The sequence below is a fragment of the Asparagus officinalis genome, chromosome 4 (assembly GCF_001876935.1).
Source record: "Asparagus officinalis chromosome 4, Aspof.V1, whole genome shotgun sequence".
Lineage (NCBI taxonomy): Eukaryota > Viridiplantae > Streptophyta > Magnoliopsida > Asparagales > Asparagaceae > Asparagus > Asparagus officinalis.
The window spans coordinates 118,587,413-118,610,220 of record NC_033797.1 but is presented as its reverse complement, the minus strand read 5'-3'; the positions used below and the strand labels follow the sequence as shown (position 1 = coordinate 118,610,220).

The window sequence follows — 22,808 nt, the reverse complement described above, 5'->3', positions numbered from 1 at the left end:
ACCATTAAGTAGAACTAAACACCTAATCGTTTTGCCTATACCATCAATTTTCAATTGACATCTTCTTCAAGCCTACCATCACTCGCAACATGTCATAGATGATGGACACTTACTCATCACAATCAGCATCATTACTCAATAAGTTGAGGCGTTGGTGGGAAAATCACCAGAGTTTTGTATAGAGGCATGATTTTGCATCGTCATTAGTGACCATCGTCGTGGGAACTCTCTCCCTCCCTCCTCTAGCTCTACTTGCTAACCACTGCCAGCAATCCCTCCTCTATCCAACCTTGACGTAGGCTATCCGCCAGCGACTCCTCCCCATATCTCTTTCTCCGTAACTAGGGTTTAAGGGTTATAACTAGAGATTTAATTAAATGTTAATTAGAAATTTTAAAAATTAGGGTGTAGTCTTAAATGTATCATTTAGGCTACCATTGTGGGCACCCAAAGATTCAGACCACTGTGTAATTTCCTAAGATTCAGACCACTGTGTAATATGTCAAAAGTTAGTTTTCTAATAACATATTTGATCACTACATAAGGTGTACAAGTGTTTTGTATAAAATAAAATTTGTAACTCTTCTGGAATTTTTGGAGTCATCATCCAAATTAAATTAATGTTGATGAAGACAAAAATAGCTCTTTATTGCTAACTAGCGCTAAAGAATATCTCAGTTGCATCTTTCTATATCAAGAATCACTAAATACATTTTAGTTCTATTATTATTTGTTTGTAGACGGAGCTTGCCTTTTTTTCATATGCGATAACTCTCAAGAAAATACTCAATATAAATAGACATAACCACAAGTACACGTGCATGACAAACATTTTCCAGTACATAGAAAAGAAGACCAGTACAATGTTTACTTTATATCGTAAGAAGATTCAAAATATGTCACAAGTCTACCTTATCCTTGATAGAAAGTGAAAGGGAAAATATTCTTTAAACTATGGATACTTACCAAGGGAGATGTTGCTGGTGCAGCAGGACTTCCAGTTTGAGCGTCTTCTTGGTCTGAGACCTCCCGGTTACCAAGGCAGAAGAAATTTAAATAATCTTGAGGTTCATATGTCTCCTCGAGGCCTTCTTCTTTCAAAGCTTTGTAAATTGTTTCATACATCATTTGCATTGTCTTTTTCTGCAAAAATATGGATTTACAAAATTAATTGTAATATAGCATTGATTTTTTTAGTGACCAATGACCATAATAACTAACTGCTTAAATAAGTGATAATGATAGACTTTAGCATCCTAATTATATGGTCTCATTATGAACACCAATTAAGTTTTACAACTTCAAAAACTAAGGTCATATCGAAGATTGCACCAAACAATAAAAAACATAATTTTCTCCTTTTTATATGTCTAATTAATTATTTATAACTAATACTTTGTCTCTTATGGATAAAGGTACAAGGAAATTTCTATTAGAGTCAACAATTTAATAGTAAATTTTTTCAAACATCATTTTCTTCTTTTTACTTCATCTATTCCTTTATCATGTGGGACGATGGGAGATAAAAGGAATAAGGAAAAAAACCGGTTTTTGGCGTTTTTAGAATCATTGATTCTCTTTTTGTATCTAATCAATCTCAATTGTAACATGGCTATAGCAGATCAATGGTTTTCATGCTAACCACGGCCTTGCACCTTCAAAACTAGGGCTTCACACCCAAGTTGCACCACACAATCTAAAAAAAATCCTTAGTTTTTGTGTGTTTTTCACCCTACAATTATAGTTAATTTTAGTTTCCTTCTAATTTGTCCCCCAAATTATTTTCTTCAATTTCACCACCCAAGCTAAATGTTAGAGAATCTACTTACTACCTTCATTACATTTTATTAAGCAACTAAATTATGAAATAATATTTGATTAACTCTAATTACAAAATGATCTAACTGGAATAATTCCAGATTCACCTCCCTCCGTACTAAAATCATCCCCACCTTCCAGTAATCCCCTCCAACTCACCCCATCTAGGGTTTGCAATTTATATCCTGACCCATCAATCTAACTGGACCCGACCCGTTTACAATGGATATGGGTTAAGTTATATGGGTCGAGTCATAAACTGGTCAACCCGGGTTGACCCATTTATTAGATGGGTCAATACGGGTTGACAAGAACTGACCCTGGCCCATTTAGTCTTAAATGGGGTTGAGCGAACTCTTTGAGGAAGTCTTGGAGAACGGAAAAAAAAAAACCTAAACTCTCATCCCCGATCAATCATCGACAAAGCTTGATACGGCGGCGCTCAGCCCGCCGTCGACTTACGTTTAGCTCCTAAAAGAAAGATCAAGCCCTTGGTCAAGCTCTCCATCCCAAAAACCCGAACAAGTTGAAACCAAACCTCCCACGATCAAGTTCGAATCAGAGCCCTTTTCGAAGGCTAAGAGCAAGAAACACAGCTGCTATTCCAACATTAGGGATATTCTATTATAGATAGCAATAGGGGATTGTATGCATCATTCATGTGCAGGTACCTCTTCAACTCCTAGCCTGGCAAGATTTGAAGTTCCCTTTGATATATCTGGCATTTATGGAGACTTCTTTCTTTTTTGTTTTATAATCCCCCTTATCATTGGACTCTCTTTGCTTTTTTTGCCAATAGTGAACGCTGGATGACATTCCTTCTACCTCGCGTGCACAACCACTATGTCCGCCGGGCCTTCACATGACAGTTCGCCATATCGACTTTATCTTGGCATTAGCATAGACTCGCAGACTCCTTTCTGGTACCAAACATATATGATATTATTTCATCTTGTCTAAAGACCGGCTTAAGGCTCGGGGATAAGTAAGGAGACTCGAAACCTCTTTCTCAACAGAGAAAACAGATGACTTTGATCGATTTGTGTAACCTTGGTGAAGAGAGCGCACCGGAACTTGACAATAGAAGGAACAGTTTGATTCCCTAAGCAAGCAGGTTTTTGTAGTGGATTCCTGTGAACGTGAATGAGCGGGGACCACACGTGAGCAAATTGTGTGAGGTGTTTTTTCGTGAACACCCAAAGACCCGAATTACCAGGCCCACCCGATAACTATACATGCCTATATATAAACAATTGTTTATTAGGTTTTAAGGTGCAGGAGATTTGATTGTTTTCGGCTGAGCATGAACAGGGGCGGCAAAAGGTGTTGATGCAAAGCAGAGGGAAAAGCGACTGTAGCAAGGAAACACGTCTTTGATTTTGTGATTTTGTGTGCAGTCCTTTTGTACTTTTGTTAGGGTTTTGTGCATCCCTTTTGTAGAGAGATTTTGTGTGAGGGATCTGAGAGTTTGTGTGAGGATTTAGATTGAGTGATTGTAAACCCTAGTTGTATTCTCTCCCTCTATTAGTAGATCTTCCCCCTCCTTGTCCCGTGGACGTAGGCAATTTACCGAACCACGTAAAAATTGGTTGTCTCGTTATTTGTGTGATTTGTAATAGCTTTTAGGTTCCCTCGACGCGCAGTCCTAGAGCTGACGAGAAGAAGAGTTAATATCCCACTTTGATGGGATATTAGGCTTCAGATTCTTGTTCCCTTTGAGAAACAAGAATTCTTATTGCGACCTGACTCTCTTGTTGTGCTGCCGAAGTGCTGCGCGCGTAACAAGTGGTATCAGAGAGGAAGATTCTTGTGTGAAGCTTAGTTCTTGGAGTTCTCGGCTTCGGTGGAGATAGCATTAGAAGTTGCCGTTGGAGATTTCGCTTTCCTCGTGTGGATAGGAGATCTATTTGGAATCCGATCTAGGGTTCAGTTGGGTGGTTCCTAATTCTATCAAAATTGTTCTTTCTCTACAAATTGGAGTTAGTTTGCAATGGGAGAAGAAGGTGAAAGCAGCAAGTCGATGGCGAGTACAATACAAGTTGGTTTTCAAAATACTAAGATTAGTGTGGTGAAGTATGACGGCAAAATCAACTTTGGTTTGTGGATGAGCGACGTACAGGATGCGCTCAATGCTCAGAATTTAGAAGAGACCATCATGGTCCACGAGAGGCCACCTAAATATGAAGAGGCGGTATGGGAGAAAATAAATAGGAACGCGTGTGGGGTGATCAGGTCCTGTTTAGAACAGGAACTAAAATATGATGTGATTGGGGTGACGTCTGCAATGAAGATGTGGGAAATTCTCAACAAGTATCTCACAAAGAGTGTTGAGAACAGGTTGCACTTGCTGCGAAGACTCTTCAGATTTCAGATGTCCAGAGGCACCTCGCTAGCGGCTCATGTGAACAACTACACTAAGTTATTGTCGGACTTGGCGAATGTTGATGAGAAGATATCGGATGAGTACAAGGCGATTATTTTGTTGGGCTCCTTACCGGATGAGGAGTATGATACCTTCGTGCTCACTTTGTTGAACGGGAGATCTTCTATCAGCTATAGTGAAGTGACTAACGCTTTGACAAATTACGATTTGAGGAGGAAGGACAAGTAGACTTCCCGAGCTAGTACTTCAGGAGAGGCCTTGTCGACGAGAGGTAGAAGCCCATATCCGAAAGGTGGTAATAGAGGAAGATCAAAGTCTAGAGGCCGCCACCAATTAACAAAGAACCAATGTGCATTCTGCAAGGAGCAGGGACATTGGAAGAGAGACTACCCGAAGCTCAAGGAGAAAGAGAATGGCAAGAAAAAGGGCCCGAAGGCCAATGAGGTGAATATTGCGAAAGGCGATGATTCCGATGATTCGTGCTTTTCTCTACTGATTACTCCGGAGGTGAACCATGTGGATGCATCAGATTGGATGCTTGATTCCGGCGCTACTTTTCATGTGACCCCTAGGCGAGACTGGTTTGCATCTTTTGAGAAAGTTGACGGGGGCGTTGTTGTCATGGGAAATGATCAATCCTGTGGTGTTTATAGGATAGGTACCGTACGGATTAGGATGCACGATGGAGTAGTCTGTGAGTTGAAGGAGGTGAGATTTGTTCCTCAACTGAAGAAAAATCTTATCTCAGTTGGAGCTTTGGAGGCGAAGGGATTCAAGGTGACTTTCGAAAACGCTGTAGCGAAGGTTACTAAGGGATCATTGGTGGTGATGAGGGGAGTCCGCAATCGAAATTTGTATTATCTAAAGGGAAGCATCGAGATTGGCCAGGTTGTTTCGGCTATTTCAGAAGCGGACATGAGCAGACTTTGGCACTATAGATTGGGGCACACAGGTAAAAAGTCACTGCAGGCATTGTGCAAGCAGGGGCTATTGAAGGGAGCCAAGAGTGGGAAGATTGAGTTCTGTGAGCACTGTGTTCTTGGCAAGAAGACGAAGGTGAAGTTCGGGACTGCCATTTATCAGACGAGGGGCATCCTGGATTACGTGCACACAGACGTTTGGGGTCCCACCAAGACTGCATCACTTGGTGATAGACATTTGTTCGTCACTTTTGTAGATGACTATTCTAGGCGTTGTTGAGTGTACACCATGACGAAGAAGAGTGAAGTCCTAGATTTGTTTGTGGAGTGGAAGAAGAGATTGTAACTACAGACTGGGAGAAAGATCAAGACGTTGCGATCCGACAACGGTGGTGAGTACATATCAGACCCCTTTCTGCAGCTATGTCGAGACGAGGGCATAGAGAGGCACTTCACAGTTAGTCATACACCGCAGCAAAATAGGGTGGCAGAGAGGTTGAATCGGTCTTTACTGGAGAAGATCCGATGCTTATTGTCGCAGAGTGGTTTGGAGAAGATCTTTTGGGCTGAAGCACTTACATATGCGAGCCACCTCATTAATAGGCTACCTTCATCTGCGATTGATCTGCGATTGAGGGGAAAACCCCTATGGAGATGTGGTCGGAAAAGCCAGCACACAATTATGACCAGCTCAAAGTATTTGGGTGCCCTGCATATTATCATGTTAAAACTGATAAATTGGAACCTCGAGCTAGGAAGGCCATATTTGTAGGATTCAAGTGTGGTGTCAAGGGATACAAGCTTTGGGATCCAGTGGATAAGAAGATTGTGCTGAGTAGGGACGTCACATTCGATGAGGCTTCTATCTTGAAGCTTCCCAGCTCTCATCAGGTGGAGAGCGATCCGACGGAGGAGATATCGCAGGTGGTGGAGATCGATGCAGCTCCACATTGTCCAGATGGTACAGTATCCATGCAGGTGCCGACTGAGGTGACGCCAGGCGAGCACGACAGTGACACGGGGGATACGAGTACAAATGTGCAAGATCAAGAACCGACGGCTTAGGTTCAGGATTCGATTGCGGCTCGGAGACAGAGGAGAAACATACAGATACCAGTACGGTATGCCGACACAGTTGCGTATGTACTTTCGGTGGAGAGTATCGATGAGTTAGTGCCTACTACATTCAGAGAGGCCGAACAGAGTTCGGAGGCTGATTCGTGGCAGGTGGCTATGCAGGAGGAGATGGAATCTCTTCATAAGAACGATACATGGGAGCTTGTTGAGCTTCCAAAGGGGCGGAAGGCAATTGGTTGCAAATGGGTATACACGAAGAAGGAGGGCATTGAAGGCACTCCGTTGAGATTCAAGGCTAGGTTGGTTGCGAAGGGCTATGCACAGGAGGAAGGAATAGATTATAATGAGGTTTTCTCCCCGGTGGTGAAGCATTCTTCGATTCGGATTTTGCTAGCTTTGGTGGCACAGTATGGTTTGAAGTTAGATCAGTTGGATGTGAAGACGGCATTTCTTCATGGTGATCTTGATGAAGAAATATATATGACTCAGCCATTGGGATTCCGAGCTGCAGGGAAAGATAAGTTGGTTTGCAGGCTAAAGAAATCGCTATACGGTTTGAAGCAGTCTCCTCGACAGTGGTATAGGCGATTCGATGGTTTTATGATTGGTCATTCGTACACTCGGAGCCAGTTTGATCCTTGCGTATATTTTCGCAAGTTGAAAGGAGGTGCGTACATTTATTTGTTGCTCTATGTCGATGATATGTTGGTTGCCTCTATTTCCAGGTCGGCTATAGATGAGTTGAAAGTTTAGCTTTCAAATGAGTTTGAGATGAAGGACTTGGGCGAGGCGAAGCGTATTTTAGGGATGGAGATCGGTAGAGACAAGAATAAGGGCAGAATTTGTTTGACATAAGTGGCTTATTTGAAGAAGATTCTACAGCGATTCCATGTTAGCATGGATACAAAGCCAGTTTGTACCTTTGGGAGCTCATTTGAAGCTTTCAGCTGGTCTTTCACCAAAGTCAGTTGAAGATCGTGAGTTGATGTCGAAGACTCCATATGCGAGTGCGGTAGGGAGCTTGATGTATGCAATGGTATGTACGAGATCAGATTTGTCACAGGCAGTAAGCATGGTTTCGAGATACATGCATGATCCAGGAGTGGGTCATTGGGACGCTGTGAAATGGATTTTGAGGTACATTCAAGGTACACTCAATGTTGGTTTAGTTTATGAGCGGGACACTATAGGTGGGCAGTTATGCATTGGTTATGTTGATTCGGATTATGCCGGGGATTTGGATAAGCGCCGGTCTACGACGGGGTATGTGTTCACTTTGACCCGTGCGCCGGTGTGTTGGAGATGCACCTTACAGTCTACGGTGGCTTTGTCTACGACGGAAGCAGAGTATATGACGGTTACGTTGACTGTGAAGGAGGCTATTTGGCTTCGAGGACTTTTGGAGGAACTTGGTATATCGCAGAGGTCCGTCACTATTCATTGTGATAGCATGAGTGCTATCTATTTGGCGAAGAATCAGGTTTTTCATGCGAGAACGAAGCACATTGACGTTCGTTATCACTTCGTTCGAGATGTTCTTGAAGATGGCGATGTGGAAATTGTGAAAGTCCACACGAAGGATAATCCGGCGGATATGCTCACTAAGGTGGTTCCAAGCAACAAGTTTGATCATTGTCGAAACTTGTTGCATATTCGTGATTGTTGAGGCCGTTGACGGCTATTTGGATGAACTACGTTCGACTTGATTCCTTGGGCAAGAGGATACGTAGGCAGTCTTTCAGATGCAGCCGGTTTGGATTAGTTGATTTTGATGGGGGTGGGATTGTTTGGACTCTCGTTCGGGTTCTCGACATGTTGTGGATTGAGTTCGTACTGGTCACAACAATTAGGACATTTGGTTGCTTTGGTGTCGGCTCAGTTTTGAGAAAACTTCACCGAGGTGGAGAATTGTGAACGTTTTGGTTGCTTTGGTGTCGGCTCAGTTTTGAGAAAACTTCACCGAGGTGGAGAATTGTGAACGTGAATGAGTCGGGACCACACGTGAGCAAATTGTGTGAGGTGTTTTTTCGTGAACACCCAAAGACCCGAATTACCAGGCCCACCCGATAACTATACATGCCTATATATAAACAATTGTTTATTAGGTTTTAAGGTGCAGGAGATTTGATTGTTTTCGGCTGAGCATGAACAGGGGCGGCAAAAGGTGTTGATGCAAAGCAGAGGGAAAAGCGACTGTAGCAAGGAAACACGTCTTTGATTTTGTGATTTTGTGTGCAGTCCTTTTGTACTTTTGTTAGGGTTTTGTGCATCCCTTTTGTAGAGAGATTTTGTGTGAGGGATCTGAGAGTTTGTGTGAGGGTTTAGATTGAGTGATTGTAAACCCTAATTGTATTCTCTCCCTTTATTAGTAGATCTCCCCCCTCCTTGCCCCGTGGACGTAGGCAATTTGCCGAACCACGTAAAAATTGGTTGTCTCGTTATTTGTGTGATTTGTAATAGCTTTTAGGTTCACTCGACGCGCAGTCCTAGAGCTGACGAGAGGAAGAGCAAATATCCCACTTTGATGGGATATTAGGCTTCAGATTCTTGTTCCCTTTAAGAAACAAGAATTCTTATTGCGACCTGACTCTCTTGTTGTGCTGCCGAAGTGCTGCCGAAATTTCCACTGCGCGCAACAATTCCTCCTTCTTGACTTCAAATTTAAATCGTCGAATTGATCCACTTACACAATATAAATTTGTCTCCTTATAACTTGGTTTTAAAAAAGATCTCAAAATCAATTAAGATTTCTAAAAATAATATGTCTCCTTATAGACATAGCTACGAGAAAATTTATACCAAAATAAAAAAAACCTAATACTTGACAGCGCTTTAACCATTTTTATTGCTTTATTTGTTCCTCCTAGATATTCCAAGAGAAAGCTGACCTACATCATGTACCCTTAAAAGTCTATGTCATGCTCGTGACACCATCTATATAGTTTGACACCATCTATATATTTAAACTCTTACAATTCGAGTATAATTGTTATGGATAACATCTATTATTCACATAGAGAAAATGTACACTTCCTTGTATGGCTATCCTTGCCTCTTTTTAGCACAAAAATCTCACAATAAACTTAATGTTTAATTACAAATAATTTATACACTTATTCTTAAAAGCAGACCCAATATATTGGGTTTTGCACTCTTATCAAACAATATCACAATTCTTCTTTTCTTTTCATGATGTCATTCCATAGATTTAAAACAAAATTGTAAATACATATGCATTGCAAATGCTCAAACTCTAATCCCATGAGTAATCAAATATAGGCAGCAGTAGTTTTATCACACAGGATATACTTCAGAACCAGGGCTAACCTGCCAATAGAGAATTCGTTGTGTAGCAGCACCTGTTGGGTTACCCTCAGGCCACATAGGAACAATTATATATGCAGAAAATCTCTCATTAGCTTTAATTTTATTTGCAATTTTAAGGGCTATTTCAATTGGTATCAGATTGTTTGCACCTGCAAGGCAGAAAATTTTCTTAGCAATTACAGCTATATAAGAACTTCATGCGTTAAACATAGAGAAACCAAAAGCATCCTGTTTAGATCAGTATACTTGAAGTAGTGCTTGCCATAGGATGAACAGCAGACAGAATGCTTAAAAGTTGGCTAAAGAAAGGACTAGATTTAACAAATATCGGAGAAGTCTCCTTGAGCGATAAACATGAAAACATCTTTTATAACCTGGCAATAAGAAACATGAAACATGTAGTAGGAAATATATGAAGTAGCCACAGGCTGACGACAACATGTACTTCTAATAGGGATAATTGCATAAAGAGGTAACAGGAAACTGAAACTGCAATGTCATACTGACTTTTCTTGCATAGTACTTTGATTTGGTCAATATATTAACAGTTGAATTTATGCATTGTATTGTCTTTATAACTGCATAAGGAAATAAAACTAGTAATTGTAGCCCAACTCTTCTATTATTGACATGTGTCTCACACCAAATTGAGTGTGGGAAAACTCGCATGGAGCTGGAGCTTACATATCCTCTACCACAAAGATGATGTTTTAGCCCCAGCAGGAGCATGTCAAGAATACAAAATTATCTTCAATATTTCAAAAGATTAAGAAGGCAGCTGGCATTGAATATACACATGCATCAGCTTCTGTTGCTTCCAACGAAGGTCCTTCCAATTACAGAGAGAAACTTAATGATGAGAATTCTATAAATTTGAGATCCATGAGCTGGCAACCAAGGGCCAGTTGAAGGGGAATACATTACCACAAGTATTACCTTGATCAGTTGAATTCAGAAGCAACTAATCTAACTGCAAATCCCTTATCAGTGAAGTAGCACTGACCACTTTATTCAAATTTAAAAATGACAACGGCGGATGAACCATATTCTGTGTCAAAGTTAACAGAATAATTCTTGAGGTTTTCCAAATTTAGTTAGTCTAAATGACTCATGACCTACACACCATAATACAGTTTCTATTCGGCTGGTGAATAGTGTAAGCATAACAATATGCTGCCACCTAGTTATGGTCCTGCATAGAGGTTCACAGTTAGATCTATAAGCACAAAATGTGTGCCTTTTGGTCCTTGAATTAGCTGCCCTCTTTTTCATCAGGAAAACATTTGCATACTTGCAATGAAAAGAGAGTTCATGATTAGTGCCCTTCACAAGAGGCAAACACATGATCTTCCTACAATGTCCATTAGAACATTAAGTGATCGTTATTGGCTCGCTGAAGCCACAAAATATCATTTTAAACAAGTGTCATACAACAAAATGATATCTTAATTGCTTCACATTTTGCTCTGTTCTGTTGAGCAATCATCCTATTAACATACTAATTGATAACAAATGATTAGCTGTACATGACCCCAAGTTAACAAGTGCACTGCAAACTTAGAACAATTGCATAAAAGGAAAAAGTACATGCATTGAATAACATAATTATGCCAGAGACATGGTAATAATTTGAGAATAGCAAAATTATGAAGATTCTGAAAGATAAAGAGTGGAAAAATAGGGAATGTCACTGTCACAGGAATAAGGTTTATAATCAAGTGGTCAAGAATAAACAGACGAAAACTAATTCATTGGTGTTCTCAATCAGCATAATGTAGCTTCTGGCTCTAGTTAAGTCAAAGTCTTCTATACGATAACTAAATCTCAACTAACTAAATACTAGACAAAGTCTAATAATTCAAGTTTTAACAAATTGATAAGAACTGACCAAATCTATCTCTAGCCTAATCTCATCTTATCTAAATGATTAAAATTAAATAAGAAACAAAAAAATTCAAATTTTCAAATCCATATGATTTCAAATTTTCAAAAAATTTAACCCAATAACCATGGGATGCCACTGCTAAAGGATAGGGTTCATCTCCATATTCTCTATCTCAAACTTACCCACTTCAAAAGAAAAGATATCCAGCATTACATGGGGTGGACTTTACATTCTATACCATGATAACTTTCACTCTAATATAAACAAATCGTTAATCTTATTATGAAAAAGAAATGACGCTATTATAACAAAATTTCACCAAGAAGAGCTTATGCTAATGGTAAACAGACAAATCCAAAGCTCAACTAAGTTAAACACATGCATTTCATCATAACACACCTAGCTGGTCATGCTTACCTAGGTCTTTGTTTGAATCCCAATTGTATGATGAACCAAGAAAGTACTGGTTTTCAATGTAAAGGAAGTGTTGGGCAGCACGTATGGCCTTGACATAAGCAGTATGTATGCTCATGTCAATCAGTACATTTTTACCACATATTAGATTCTGTAGCAAAAAAATTCACCAGTTAAGTTTAAATAAAAAACTGCAATGAAAAGATACACAAATCTTGTCTACACCTAGTCAGATAATGATTTACCTTGCTAGTAGCAATTTTTGGATCCTTAGGAAAACCTTTGACAGAATTTGAATCGATTGAGCGGAAGATCTGAGACAGTAATGCAGGTAAGACACAAAGCAAACAGAACAATTAATAATTTCGTATAAACTTAAACATATCATACCTGCACATGCCAAGTCTCAGGATCAGTATCGTTTATATATGGTGACTCATGCATACCTAAAATCTCTGGGACTCTACTAATATTAAGCAAGGCGTCATCATAAGACTTCTTTATTTTCTTTATTCCATGGCGTTTTGCTGTCTTTAACCACCGTTCTTCAAAATTTGTCAAAACGTCGTAAGCTGCTAGACCATCAATTCTAGTATGCAAATCATGCCAGGGTTCTCTTGGACCATTGACTACAGGAACCTAACAAGGAGATACAATTCATAAATAATAAGTGCAAGCAACATTTATCCGACTAGAATAAGATGGAACATAACAATGCTACCACAGAGCGTTGAACATAGATAATTGTGATGGTTATTTGCCTAGATATGATATTAATGTAGTTGTTTTCGTCATCTTCTAATCAATTTTATTGTTCAGTGTTTGTTTTAGGTAATTTCTTAAGCTGCAAGCTCAGATCAAATGAAAATATAAACGTAGTAAATCAAAGGAGTAATTACTATGAGAAGCCTGCAAATCATACAATCTATAGATATATGCCAGACCAAATAGGTGGACAGTAAATAAAAGTGAAAACAACTTGTCTTTCTCATATACGTTAACAATTTTTACAGTGACAATTATTATACCCATGCTTGAACTAATTGTTTTGATTCCTTTGGTTCATATAGGCTGGTTTATACGTCCTTCGAATGCGTTAATAATGCAGGACATCTTGAAGATCAAATTAGTTAGTTTTTTAGAATTTGATTTTTTTTAAAGCTGAGATGTCAGGATATCTAGTTAGAAACTGGTATTGAAGATTTGAGGGATTATTAATATGGAAGTAACCCTAAAAATTTATGTGTTGTTTTTAGTTTTTGGATTATTCAGGGTTTTATTTCTAATTTTTTAATCTTCAGGGTTTTTTTGCTACTTCATGGGCATTTTGTAATTTTCAGATTTTTCAGAGGTGTTTCTAATTTTTTAAACTTTTAAGGCTTTTTGAAAAAAAAAATTATGGAGTATTTTGTATTATTTCAAAATTTTAAGTAGGATGCATCTTATTTTAACAATTTTCATAGATGTAGTTGTAAACTTTTCAAGAGGCTAGTTTTAATTTTCTAAATTTTCAAGGGGCTGGTTTTAAAATTTTGAGGGGAATTTCTTGTAAAATTTCAGGGATTATTTGTAATTTTTGAACTTTTCAGAAGACAGTGAATTTCAAATTTTTTAGGTATTGTTCGTAATTTTTGGATTTTAAGGCGGACAATTTATAATTTTCTAAGTTTTATTGTGTTGTTTGTAATTGTTAGATTTTTTAGGGATTTATTCACAAATTATGGATTCAAATGGGTTATTTGCAAATTTTTTATTCTTAAGGGGTCTGTTTGGATTTTCAGATTTTTCAGGGAGGTGTTTATATTTTTAGATCTCAAAGGGTTGTTTGTAACTTTTGGATTTTCAAGGGACTATATGTAGTTTTGGATTTTGAAGGGCACAGTTGATAATTTTCTAATCTCGAAGAACCCTTTTATATAAAAAATGATTATAAAAAATGAGGTATTTGAGTATCACAGTTTTCTTAATGATGGATAGTTTTAATTTCATGAGGATTCTTAGGTGAAAATAGGATTAGAAATGAAGACCTTGATTAATAGAATTTTCTAATTATGGATAGCTTCATTTGATGAGTATTTTCTTGATGAAGATAGGGTAGATTGTGTTTTTGAATACCTAAGTTGCATAAAAACAAGTACGACCATCAATACGGGAGCGGATACGAGCACAAGACGCATCAAATTTGTAAAATATAAAGAACAACAAAATAGGGGGGGGTGTGTGTATATAAGGCTAATGGGTATCATATGCATACGAGAGAATTCTCTCATACACAATGATGTGGCTGTAGGCTGTCTAAAAAAAAACACAATAGATAGCTTATTCCCCATCAACCACCGATGATGGAAGTTACAATCTGACGACTTCCAGAAGGCTGTAATCTGAAGACTTTCGCGTAGATTGCTGAAGGTTACAATCTGACGACCTTCACGACAACTGATGGAAGCTCTACTTCAACAGCCTTCACAATCAACATCGGGAGTTACAATCTGACGACTCTAATTCAACAGCCTTCACAATCAACATCGGGAGTTACAAACATCAAAACGCCAGGGTCGAACCCGCGTTACAACATCAAAACGCCAGGGTCGAACCCGCGTTACAACAAGCTAAACGTGAGCGACCCTCGCGTTCTTAGGGGTCCAGCCAATACCGACCCCCGCGTTTCTAAGCTACAACAAACCAAAACGCGAGCGACCCTCGCGTTCATCAATGTTCAGCCAACACCCAACTTCGCGTCTCAATTCTAAGAGGCGAAGTTGGGTTCTGAACGCCAGATTGGGCGTTTTGACTTGTTCAAACACAAGCCGAACAGCCTCAAAACCGTTATCCCACGTTCTGAGGGATTTTCGCCCACTTAGGAGCGGATTTAGAGGGCAGTTACAACCTCTAATCCCCCTATAAAAACTCAACAAACTCAACTGAGTTAAGGGTTAGCCCCAGCCAATACCGACCCCCGCGTTTCTAAGCTACAACAAACCAAAACGCGAGCGACCCTCGCGTTCATCAATGTTCAGCCAACACCCAACTTCGCGTCTCAATTCTAAGAGGCGAAGTTGGGTTCTGAACGCCAGATTAGCATCAGGGAGCCTCTGTCCTTGGCTTATAACCGATCTTCGGTTCAAATCAACTCTTTTACAGAGTTCTTCTAAACTCGTTCTGAGTTCTCAAACTTGCCACGCAAGTTCTCCACAACGTCAAATCGTGAGGAGAAGACATCGTTCCAGTGAATCAAGACGTGCGGATCGTCAACGGAGAGCAAACTCGACGCGAGCACTCGAGGGAGGCACTCCATCGCCACCGTGAAGAACCCAGTTTTAAACAAAGAGGAAGAACCAATTTCGTTCTCCTCTCTTTTGTAATCGAATTGTAATCGGAATCAAAGGAATACAAATCAATTTTCTTTGTTCTTTTCATTGCAATTTTTCCTACATACAAAAGATGGCGACTCCGCTGGGGACTAGCTTCTGTGACGAAGAAGTGGTGGTGCAATCCGATGTTCATCTCACTGGAATAACTGTCGAAACTCTCGTGGTAGAGTTTGATCAAGCCAAGTTTGAGGAGGCTATCTCTTCCGGATCCCTTAGCCCCAAGGCTATGCGCAAGATCCACAAAGTCTCCAAGGAGAATAAATCTCTAACTGTTGCTGGAGTGCCGAAGAAAGTCCTCTCCTTTGGCCGCAATTTGTCGAACAGTCACTCTGCTTCAGGAGCGAGCTTAGCCTCAGCCGAACTCGCCCAGCGAGTTGAATGTCCCACATCCGCGTCAACACGATGTGCTTCAGGCCATAAACGGCTTAGAGAGGAGACGAGCTCCATAAACGCCGATGATGCCTCTGCAAAAGCCTTAAAACAGGCCAAGAAGAACGCTGCTCGGCGAAGAAGAAGGTCTCAGCGACGAGCACAACTTCGAGAAAGTCGATTCTCCAACCAACGCGAACTTCGCGTTCGTGAGCCCAAACGCGACCCTGAGCCCAAACATGAGCTTCGCGAGAACCAGATTGAACGCGGCCCTCAATGGCGCGTTTTACTTCCAAAACGCGGACCTCAAGTCTACATTGAACGCGAACTTCAACTTCGCGTTTCCCAGTCAAAACTCGACCCTCGCGTCGACAATGAAGAACGCGACCCTCATGTCGCCAAACCAAAACGCGACCCTCGCGTTTCAAGTGCCAAACGCGACCTTCGCGTCTTAAGTGCCAGACGCGACCCTCGCGTCCTAAGTGCTAAACGTGACCCTCGCGTCTCAAGTGCCAGACACGACCCTCGCGTCCCAAGTGCCAAATCTAATATTGAGCCTGGTGTGTACCGTGGAGCTTCGGGGCGCTGCCCCGAACCCCGCCGGGGGGTATACCATCCCCCCCGGACCCCCTGGCCAGGGGCGCGCCGCCCCCTGGACCCCCGGCTCGCTGACCGGGCAGCGAGACCCCCGAATACTCTGCGTAGCGCGACTAGGTTGAGGGGCGGATATAAGAAGTTTATGGATTCAAGGCATCTCAACCAGATCCATATTCACCAAGAGCCAAGGATGAATACCTTGGAGTCACTTCTAACATGGTTGGTAGAGGGAGATCATCAACCCTGAGTTCTGACGAGTCAGAGACAGATCATTCTCCAAGCGTCAGAGAAATCGCTAACGAGTTTGAAGGAGTCTACCAACGCACTCGGACGCGAACAGGAACCATTCTCCCTGTCAATTATCGGAGGTTAGCCAGAGGAACCAATTCCGATGATGAACACTCAGCCATTGCAGAGTCCCAGTCATCAAGCTCTTTTGTTGAACATGAGAGCTACGCTTATATGACGGGAAACCATGAAGATCTCGCGAAGAGACTTGATGAGCAGGAGGCCATGCTCAAATCTCAGCAAGAGGCCATCAATGAACTCATGGCCCTGTTGACTCAAATTGTCACAGACAAGGCCAAATCTCAGAAGACAGATTCGCCACTCAGGCAAGAATCTTCCCGAAGGGAAAGAACGTCTTCGTCCCGACCTCACACAAGCAAAGGGAAGGGAAAAGTGGTTGATGACACGGCTTCTGACCAAGAAGCCCACAACCTAGAATCTTCCTCTGATGAAGGAAGAGAGACTGAGAACGAGCAGAATCTCCAGTCTGCCAAAATGGAAGAATTGGAAGCCCGCCTTAATGCCATGGCCAACAGAAGTGAGCTCCAAGACGAGGGAGTTGTCAACCCTATCCTGTCGAATGGGATGCAGCCCCTTATCCTCCAAAATTTGAAGTCCCGACGCTACAAACTTTTGACGGCACGGGATCACCGAACCAACATATTTATCATTTCAAGTCACAGACTGGGAATGTAATATCAAACGATGCCATACTGCCTCGATTGTTCATTGGCACCCTTAAGGGAGTTGCCTTTGAATGGTTCAGGAAACTACCTGTCGGATGTATCTAAAGGTGGGCAGATTTAGAGAGACTCTTCCTGTCAAGATTTTTTGAAGAGGATACAGAAGTCTCCATCCATACCCTTCTCGCCACTAAGCAGAAGAAGAGGGAATCCGTCAAAGCCTTCGTCAAAAGGTTCCGAACCATGGCTCTCCGGTGTTCGTCAGGTATGACACAGTCTACACTGGTAGAGACCTGTCGGCACAACTTGCAGACCGACCTCCTAGCCCGAATAGGAGTTGCAGAATATCGTTCCTGGAGACAACTAATCTCTCAAGGCGAACATGCTCAAAAGATTATTGCCAGGATCAAAGTTGAAGAACAAAGTAGACAGGATCAACCTGAGCAATCGGACCAAGCCCAACCTTCACCTGAGCAATCGGACCAAGCCCAATCTCCTCAGTCAGAAGGGGAAGATACTACGACCACTGAAGCTAATCTTCTTCAGTAGGATGTCGGGTCTCCAATAACTATCACGTTAACAATCACCTCTGATAGTCAAGCTCACTAGGCGACGTGCCATGTCTACCCTTTTTCCCCATGCACTTATTCAAGACTGGGGGTTGATTTATTTGTAGTTCATTGGATTCTAAGTAATAAATTTTCTGAGTTGTTATGTTTAATAGAATACCTCTGTCAACCATAAAATCTACCAAAACTATCACGTCCATCAACTTGTTAATCCGCTTCAAAACTTGTTTCTCCAAATTCCCCCACCAATCCTCTTCAAATAGGATGGCGGGTCTATCAAAACTATCACGTTAATGATTACCTCTGATAGTCCATTCCCTCCAAATTCTCTTGTCAATCCTCTTCTCAATAGGATGACAGGTCCATAAGACTATCACGTTAACAGTTAACTCTGATAGTCAAACTCATCTGATAATGGCCTACCTGGTGATGTGCCTCTATTCTGACTTCATGGATAGTGCTTCACTAGGTGATGTGTCTTGTCTACCTCTTTTTCTTCCCCTGCTAAGTCTTAATCAAGACTGGGGATTGGCTACTTGGAATCCATTGGATTAAGAGTAACGAATCTTTCACATCGTCGAGTTAACATTACACTTCTGACGATCATCATCCCCACAGAGTATGCATTCAACTTGCATCACTCCCAATTTGTCACGTTAACAATATACCTCTGACAACAATCAACTTATCAATCCTTGAACATAGGATGATATCTTAAATCGCAATCTTCCCCAGCAAGACACTAAGTCTTCAAAATCAAATTCAAATCACAGGTATCAAAACTCATTGTTCCTGATGATAAACTCACCTAGCAAGTCTCCACAGCGAGATGCTAATTCCCAAAATCTTATGCAAGTCACAAGAACACATTATCTTGTCACGTTAACATCATACCTCTGACAAATCCACTTATCAATCCTCATCAATAGGATGATAAGTCCACAAAGTTGCTCCAATCGCAACATTATCTTGTCACGTTAACATCATACCTCTGACAAATCCACTTATCAATCCTCATCAATAGAATGATAAGTTCACAAAGTTGCTCCAATCGCAACATTCTCTTGTCACGTTAACATCAAACCTCTGACAAATCCACTTATCAATCCTCATCAATAGGATGATAACTCCACAAAGTTGCTCCAATCGCAACACATTCCTGTCACGTTAACAATATACCTCTGACAACAATTCACTTATCAATCCTCGTCAATAGGATGATAAGTCCACAAAGTTGCTCCAATCGCAACACAAATCTTGTCACGTTAATACTAAACACCTCTGACACAATCCACTTATCGACTCTCTCTAATAGAGCGATAGGTCCTCAAAGTTGCCTTGATCGCAATATCTTTCATTGTCACGTTAATATCTCACCTCTGACAAAATTAACTTATCGACTCTCTTAAATAGAGCGATAGATCTACATAACATCACACCTCTAACAGTCAAACCCTCCCCAATGAACTTGTTAATCCTTTTTCAACAAGAATAGCAGGTTTTCTTTATAAAATCCCCAGTGGATTAAAGATTTTCTGGAATTATCCTAGTGATAATAAAGAAAATTTCTGAATTTCACTCTAAGTGAAAACTCATGCCAAGTTAATATTACACCTCTGGCACTTCTAATTTTCTTTCAGTGTTTCGAATAACACAGGAAGAAACAGTGACAAAGTCTACGTTTTCAATATCGTAGCCAGTGATTATCATTAAATTGATAATCTCTGAATCCATACATTGCATGCATGGGGAATTTTATCCTGAATCCTAAGAAGGGATAAGTCAACGCCTAATACGCGTTACCGGTGAGTCTTTGACCGTAAAAAGGACAAAAGTCTACGTATTCAACATCGTAGCAGGTCGTTATTAATAACGCCAAAATCCATGCCTCACACGCATGGGGGACTTTATCTCGATCCCTGATTCGAGATAAGTCTGCATCTAACACATGCTGCCGGGTAGCGCATTCCCGCAATAATGGCAAAGCCCACGTATTCAACATCATGGCAGGTTATTATTAATAACGCCGAAATCCATGCCTTACACGCATGGGGAATCACGCGTTGCCGGTGAGTCTTTGACCGTAAAAAGGACAAAAGTCTACGTATTCAACATCGTAGCAGGTTGTTATTAATAACGCCAAAATTCATGCCTTACACGCATGGGGAACTTTATCCCAAATCCTAAGTAGGGATAAGCCTACGCCTAACACGCGTCGCCGGTTAGTCTTTTTCCGTAAAAAATGACAAAGTCCATGTATTCAAAATCATAGCATCAAGTCTAAGAGGGTTCATTCTCTTAGCATAACGTTACATGGGAACGGACTTAGACAATCCATATGCTAGTCCGATTCAAACGGTAGTCGGTAAAGGCTTATCAAATCCGTTGATGGCTGAGGGTTTGCCAAAAATCCTATGCATGTTTAAAGGCCCATCAGCTTAATGGACGTGAGCCGAGACTTGAAACAGATAAGCTAAAGACAAGTTTCAAAAAAACTTAGTCAAAAATGCACGGAAGCCACTTCCATGCCTCAAGTTAAAACGCCGAGGTCAGACCCGCGTTACAAAAATCACGACGCCGAGGTCACACCCGGGTTCCAAATTCAAAACGCTGAGGTCAGACCCGTGTTACAAAAATCACGACGCCGAGGTCACACCCGGGTTACAAATTCAAAACGCCGAGGTCACGTCCGCGTCTCAAGTTCAAAATGCAGGGTCCACCCCCAACATTCCAGAAGCAGGATTATGGCACATACCTTCACACAGGTCCTACGTGGCAAATTCCTTCAACCAAGATACCTTCGAAGCGAGTGCAGAGAACGACTCATTTACGATAAGGAATCAACAGCTCTAAGATCAGAGTTAAGATCCAAAGTATTCCGAAAATTCGTCCCAGTCAACCGCGAACTTTCGAAAACTTTGGAGGGGGTTCTGTAGGCTGTCTAAAAAAAAAACACAATAGATAGCTTATTCTCCATCAACCACCGATGATGGAAGTTACAATCTGACGACTTCCAGAAGGCTGTAATCTGAAGACTTTCGCGTAGATTGCTGAAGGTTACAATCTGACGACCTTCACGACAACTGATGGAAGCTCTAATTCAACAGCATTCACAATCAACATCGGGAGTTACAATCTGACGACTCTCATATTCTCAAGGAGCCAAGACGAAGATTACAAGACAATGATCTTTGCAACGCTATGACAAAAAGAGATTACTTGGTGATAATCTCTGCAAGGCAAGACGCGGAGGTCCTCCCCGTGTTTCAACATCAAAACGCCAGGGTCGAACCCCGCGTTACAACATCAAAACGCCAGGGTCGAACCCGCGTTACAACATCAAAACGCCAGGGTCGAACCCGCGTTACAACAAGCTAAACGTGAGTGACCCTCGCGTTCTTAGGGTCCAGCCAACACCGACCCCCGCGTTTCTAAGCTACAACAAACCAAAACGCGAGCGACCCTCGCGTTCATCAATGTTCAGCCAACACCCAACCTCGCGTCTCAATCCTAAGACGCGAGGTTAGGGTCCTGAACGCCAGGTTGGGCGTTTGACTCATTCAAATATGAGTCGAACGGTTTCAGAATCGTTTTTCCCCATGATTCTGAGGAATTTTCGCCCACTTAGGAGCGGATTTAGAGGGCAGTTACAACCTCTTATCCCCCTATAAAAGCGAGTAAACTCAACTGAGTTAGAGGTTGGATTTTTGGCATCTGAACCACACAGGTTCGATTTTTCTTGGCTTGGATCAACCATTGGAGACAGGCTTTTGAGGATATCGACATCATCTTCTAACGAAGATCATCTTCAACTTCAGCAACAGAGAGCTTTGATCCTTGGCTATTAACCGAACTTTCGGTTCAAATCAACTCTTTTTCAAGAGTTCAAACTCGATCAGAGTTATCAACTCATTAAGAGTTTTAAACTTGCCACGCAAGTTCTCCACAACGTCAAATCGTGAGGAGAAGACATCGATCCAGTGAATCAAGACGTGCGGATCGTCAACGGAGAGCAAACTCGACGCGAGCACTCGAGGGAGGCACTCCATCGCCACCGTGAAGAACCCAGTTTTAAACAAAGAGGAAGAACCAATTTCGTTCTCCTCTCTTTTGTAATCAAGTTGTAACCGAGATCAAAGAAATACAAAATCAAATTTTCTTTATTCTCTTCTTTGATAATGAAGGTTAAATTGCACTTAAATACCACAATGTTTCCCCACTGTCACTTATGTACCACAAGTTGTTTGTGTCAAAAAATACATAAATTGTTTAAAAAAATTATCACGAGTGTCATTGATCATGCAAACATGCAAATTTTCACTCGAATGTTTCTCTATAATACTTACGTGCTAATTTAAAGCTTTGTAACTATTAATATCTATTAAATTTGATATTAAATCAACCAAAAAACCTATTTCAAACTTACGTTAATTCTATTTTAAAATAGAATTGGACTATGTCTAATGATAAATGTAAGAAATATTAATGGTTTGAAAGGTATCAAACTAACATGCTAGTGTCAAATAGGAACATTCAAGTGAAAATTTTCACTTTTCCATGACCGCGGGAATATATGTGTGCCAATCTTTTAACAACTTAAGGTATTTTTCTAACACGAAATACAACTTGTGGTATATAAGTGTGACATAGCGGGGAAACATTGTGTTATTTAAATGCAATTTACCCTATATTGAAATTATTAGTTTAAATGAGATCATTATGCTTTTTTTTAATTCATGTGTTATTAAAATTAATTTCTTGTCACATTTTTAAGTTTTTTTATTATATTGATTATTATAAATTGAAAATTGCTCATTTTTAACTTGACATTCAAATGGTCCTTTTAAATCATAATTTAAACATTAGGAAAGGGCTGAAACAAACTGAACCATGTTTTACAAGCTTTGAGAAATGGGTATAAAACATAGGATATACATCCAAGAAGTATATGACAAGTGTTTTAAATTAAAACATACATCATACAATTGAGTACATGTCTGAAAAAATGTATGCATATACCCAAGGAGTGTCATGAAGTTTAGGTATGGATATGTGCCGGATTTGTGACTTCATAATAGAAGTATCCTGATAACATAGTTGAACACTA

The 22,808-nt window shown here is 40.7% G+C and overlaps 1 protein-coding gene across 1 annotated transcript in view; it reads right to left on the bottom strand.

Moving 5' to 3' along the window:
• Positions 1 to 22,808, bottom strand: part of LOC109839209 (phospholipase D gamma 1-like) — a 44,398-nt gene that overhangs the window by 4,614 nt on the left and 16,976 nt on the right. The window contains 5 exon segments of the mRNA XM_020407637.1: positions 967 to 1,143; positions 9,526 to 9,674; positions 11,828 to 11,975; positions 12,070 to 12,138; positions 12,215 to 12,463. Of these exon segments, the coding sequence (XP_020263226.1) occupies positions 967 to 1,143; positions 9,526 to 9,674; positions 11,828 to 11,975; positions 12,070 to 12,138; positions 12,215 to 12,463 (792 nt within the window).